The sequence below is a fragment of the Vespa mandarinia genome, chromosome 2, assembly GCF_050613455.1.
Source record: "Vespa mandarinia isolate Hongniang chromosome 2, ASM5061345v1, whole genome shotgun sequence".
In the NCBI taxonomy this organism is placed as follows: Eukaryota; Metazoa; Arthropoda; class Insecta; order Hymenoptera; family Vespidae; genus Vespa; species Vespa mandarinia.
Window position 1 is genome coordinate 17,230,001 of NC_140811.1, and position 5,000 is coordinate 17,235,000.

General features: G+C 30.7%; 1 protein-coding gene and 1 long non-coding RNA gene across 7 annotated transcripts in view; one reads left to right on the forward strand and one right to left on the reverse strand.

The window, feature by feature from the left end:
• The window catches only part of LOC118445552 (uncharacterized), a 136,124-nt gene that overhangs the window by 40,999 nt on the left and 90,125 nt on the right, over positions 1 to 5,000 (forward strand). For 3 of the 4 annotated variants that reach the window (XR_014983854.1, XR_014983855.1, XR_014983856.1), the window contains one exon: positions 122 to 341. This is a non-coding gene — a long non-coding RNA (uncharacterized LOC118445552). Of the gene's footprint in view, positions 1 to 121; positions 342 to 951; positions 1,350 to 5,000 lie in introns of those variants that run through there. The other variant, XR_014983857.1, reaches the window with a different exon arrangement.
• Positions 1 to 5,000, reverse strand: part of LOC118445529 (disintegrin and metalloproteinase domain-containing protein 10) — a 145,766-nt gene that overhangs the window by 39,465 nt on the left and 101,301 nt on the right. For all 3 annotated transcript variants that reach the window (XM_085664998.1, XM_085664997.1, XM_035875217.2), the window contains exon 4: positions 920 to 1,208. In XM_085664998.1, the coding sequence (XP_085521124.1) occupies positions 920 to 1,208 (289 nt within the window). The remainder of the gene's footprint in view (positions 1 to 919; positions 1,209 to 5,000) is intronic.

Below are 5,000 nucleotides of genomic sequence, written 5' to 3' on the forward strand. Positions count from 1 at the left end.
TCTCGTCATTTATTTCTTTTTATTAATCTGTCCTATACGTATATATATATATATATATATAAATATACATATACATATATAGGTTATATATGTATTGGGAATTAATTTCTTTGTTATTCAGGTAAACAACAGAGAGAATACACGAGGTATTAGATTTATTTATACTTTACGGCGGAAAGGTACTAAAGTGTGTGTCGATGGAAAACAAGGAGATAGATAACAGACAGAGGACGGGGAGTCAAGCGAGTGATAGAGAGTATCAGTGTTGTTATGGACTCCAAACTGTACGGATCGTAATCTTGTGGACGATGGCTTATACGAAATTACGCTTTGTATTCAAGGTAAGTAATAATAATTTCCTTTACTTATATATTATATATATATATATATACATATATATATATATATATATATATATATATATATATTATTAATAATTATTATTGATCGTTAATGTTTTTATTCTTTATTTCGATAATATTTATTTATGTAACAGCATATAATAATATGCATGTTTATATATATATATATATATATATATATATATATATATATATAAAATATTTATACGTACATTTATTAATATTAATCATTATCATTCATTAACAATTTTCTACTTTGTTATTAATATTATTAATGTTTATTTATTATTAATCAATCGTTTAATTATACATTATTATGACGAACGTGAGCTTTCGATTTGATTTGAAATTCAGTCGTATCTCAGAAAAAAAATTTATTTTCATGAAAATATTTAAATGTATATAAATATATATATATATATATATACATATGAGACCTATGTATTTCCGATATGACATTATTAAACATTACTCGATTATTTTTAAGTAAATTTAATATCATATTGTATAAAATTAATGGCATAGTATGTTATATTGAAAAATAATAATTGTCTCACCTCGATCGATTACGATCGTTTTGATGAAAAAGTTCTTCGCTGGCACACGATTGGGTTGGTAAAACGGAGACGTCTCTGGAGCGATATGCGATCGTATGATGATGACGTAGATCATCGGATTTATTTCCACAATGATTGTCATTATCAAAAGACAATCGATGACAATCCGTGGATGAGGTTGAATATCTGCTGGCAGGTTCGATGTAAATCTCATCGGAGGCTGTAAATATTGTCCCATCGAATAGGCCCTCAGTAGTGACGATACCATGGACCAATGAATTTTCGTCGTCTGTAAAGAAAAAAAAGAAAGGAAAAAAGAAAAAAAGAGAGAAAAGAAAAGGAGAGAAAAGAGAGAAGAGAGAAAAAGGGCAAAAAAAAAAAAAGAAAAAGGAAAAGAAAGAAAGAAAGAAAGAAAGAAAGAAACGTACGAACGTGTTAAAATGCAAAACGATCCATTTATGTAATCATATATCTTACAAATATTCGACGGTAGTCTGGTTTATACATAGATAAAATGTAAAAAAAAAAAAAAAAAAGAAAAAAGAAAAAAAAAAGAAATTTCTACAATTTTACGCGCTGTTTCTCTTTTCCTGTTTCGTAACTTCTATCGTCTGTTTTAGCTTTTCCTTCGGAAAAACCACTTGGCATATCATATCCCGCGATTTGCAGAATGCGCGAATATCGAAGAGAGATTCACGGTTATATTCCCTTCGAGCCGTATTGCCAGTGAAATCGCTTACTTGTTTTATATGCCAATGTACGTGTTGAAAGGATCGAAAGGTGAGAAGGAATAACGTTCTTCTGGATTGTTACGATCAAAATGATCGGAAATAGAGAAAGAAAAGATTATCTGTCTAATGTTTTTCTTTCTTTTTTTTTTTTTTCTTTTTTTTTTTTTAAGTCCTTAGAACGATCTCGAACATTTGAAATTGAATTTTCGTATGATCGATTAGCTTTTCTTCGATACCATTCTCTTTTTCTTTTCTTTTCTTTTCTTTCTCTCTTTTTTTTTTTTTCTTTTTCTTTCTTTTTTTTCCTCTTCTTCTTCTTCTCCTTTAATTTTATTGACTTTCGAAATGGTTAATGGCACGAACATTGAGTATTTCTTAGCGTGTCGCAATACGCATGAAATTTTTATTCGGAAACGGGGAAATAATTTTTTTAATCGTATTAATTACTTTTGGAGACGTAATAATTATGGTAAAATTAAAGTCGATTTTTAGAATATCCGTGGAATTGTTTTTTCTTTTCTTTTCTTTTTTTCTTTTTTTTTTTTTAATTTTATTTTTGTCCTTTTTTTTCATCCTCCTTTTTTTTTTTTTTTTCCTTCGACGAGATCAAATAATCACATTATTATTTGATTTTCAAAATGATAACTTTCGAAGTCGTCTCAATGGACGAAAATTTTGATAATGAATTATAACGTCCATGGTGGAATTATTTCCCGGCACGATGAAATTAATTTCTTTCATTTATATTACGATCTTTTGAATTCGTTAATAATTAAAAGAATTTTTCTATAACGACATCTACAATATTATCTATGAAATCGTTTTTTAACGAACATGACATGTCCGTTCTTTTTTTCTTTTAATTTATTTATTTTTTTCTTTTAATTTAAAAACATCAATTAACAGATAAAAACAGGCAAAAATAATTCTTATCTGATGTCTTCGGGAATCACTCGTATCATTGTTAATAAATTTTTTAAAGGAAAATGAAAAGGGAAGAAAAGAAAAACCAAAAAAAGAGAAAACAGAGAGAAAAAAAAAGAAAAAAAAAGAAAGAAAAAAGAAGGGAAAAAAAATCTTATTTTCATCGTGCATGCTCTATGTGAAAAGAAGATTCCGCTGATCGTCGAGTAAAATCGCGTTAACCGTCGACGCGGAAAATAATATCGTGAATAATGCTGAGAGGGATGGATAGAGAAAATAACAAAAAAAAAAAAGAAAGAAAAGAAAAGAGCGAGAGCGAGAGCGAGAGCACGAGAGCGCGCGTGAGAGAGAGAGAAAGAGGTATAAAGGGAAAAGAAGATGAGAAAGGGGCGGTGGTGGGGGGAAAAAGAAAAGAAATTTAAAGTCTTCGTAAGGACCTTATTGAGAAGCAAAACGAGGTAGGAAAAGAAAGAGGAGGTGACTAGCCTTTTACTTTACCAGTCTTCGTTTTTCTACTTGTCTATCGTTTTTCTTTGCCATGAACACATATCTACGTTACTTACTTACTTACTTACTTACTAACTTACTTGCTTACTTTTCGCATGTTGGACAAAGGGAATACGAAAATAAGTTCGTGCCAAAGCGGCGAACTGCTTGCTAATTCACCGGCGATAACGTCGCACGTGGACCTCCCTTATACGCGATAACGCGTCCCCAAGTAGGAAACAAACAACGTTTACATCATTCAAGAATGACGTAAAGAACGACGGAGAACCCTCTTTTATCCAGTCATATATATATATATATATATGTATGTATGTATGTATGTATGTATGTATGTATAGCTCTATGATGTTTAACTTGAAAATTCTGACAGTAATTGCGGAATTTTTAAGGGCACTTATAAAATAATCGTATATTCCTTACGAAATATGTGTTCATGTATTTAGAGATAAATGATTCTTTCAAGGATAATTCCTGTTTCCTTCGGTCATAATTCTTTTCGATAGATGAAAAAAAAAGAATAATAATAAAAAAAAAAAAAAGAAGAGGATAATATCTTGGTTGGTTAGATTTTTCTTTTTCTTTTTCTCTTTTTCTCTTTTTTTTTTTTTTTTTTGCTTTCTCACATCTCAAACATTTCGTCTACTTATTTTTTCTTTTTTTTTTTTTTTTTTTTTTTTTTTGTCGATATACATATTACTCGCGTATATAATTCTAATTAATAATTTTTCAAACAATACCCTTTCCCCTTATTGATTTTGTTTTATTAATATCAAATGACGCCACGTCATCTCTCAAAAAGAGAATTAATTGGATCCAAGATAATACGATTTTCGATAAAATATCATTTTATTAATATCGAAAAATAATAAGACATTGGAATAATATTAGTATTGATTAAGTTTATAACTTTGAATGGAATGTATGAAATTTTGAGAATAATATATGAACGTTAAGTGTACATTTTAATGTTTATAAAAGATATTTTAAATATGATCGAATTATTAAAAGACCTTTCGTATAATTGTTTTAAATTTCTTTGCGAAATAACTTGAATTAGAAAGGGCGAGGGAAGATGGAGAGGGAAGTGGGGAGTGGTGGTAGTGGTGGTGGGGAGGGGGGCGAGGGCGGGGTAATTGGGGAGGGGAGAAGAAATAAAGAAATAAAAGGAAGAAGGAAAAAACGAAAAGAAAAGAAAAAAAAAAAAAAGAGAAAAGTAAAAAATTAAAGGTAGCCATTAGATAAGGAAGGAGACAAAGAACAATATCTTTTTATACTTTTTCGAAAAAGGGATTGCTCCGTGGAGACGTCACAGAAGTTCCTCGTTGTAAATCACTCGGTCGATCGACCCCACCAAGGTTTATCCATTTTCGAGGCCGCAGACGTAGAAAGGATACGGGAGAGAGCCACTCCTGACATCGTTCCAATCCTGATCTTTTTCTTTCTCTTCTCATTCACCCCCTTTTATCCCTCCATCTCTTACGCGGTCCTACGTCGAAGGCTTCATCCCTTGCGAAATTTATGTGCGGAACGACGTAGAAATTTCGAGAAAATTCCCAGGGCGTAAGTCCTACACCCTCGGGACACGTACCCTTTTTCTTCATCACCCTCCCCTCCCAACCCTATTTCGTATTTTCGTAGTTCACCCTCCCGCGAACCCCCGCGTTTAGTTACCTTCACTGTCGACCTTTACGATTGATATATAAGAGAATTTTTCGAACGACATGCGAACGAGAATTATCCGAGCATTCTTTTTTCTAACCGTAAAATTACAACACCCCCGTATATTTATTAATCAAGATCATTATCATTAATTCTATCCTACGAATAGATAGTTTCTATTTTTTTTTTCTTTATATTTATTCATTTATTTATTTATTTCATTGTTAAAAAGTATTTGCGAATAATTATTGCTCGATTGT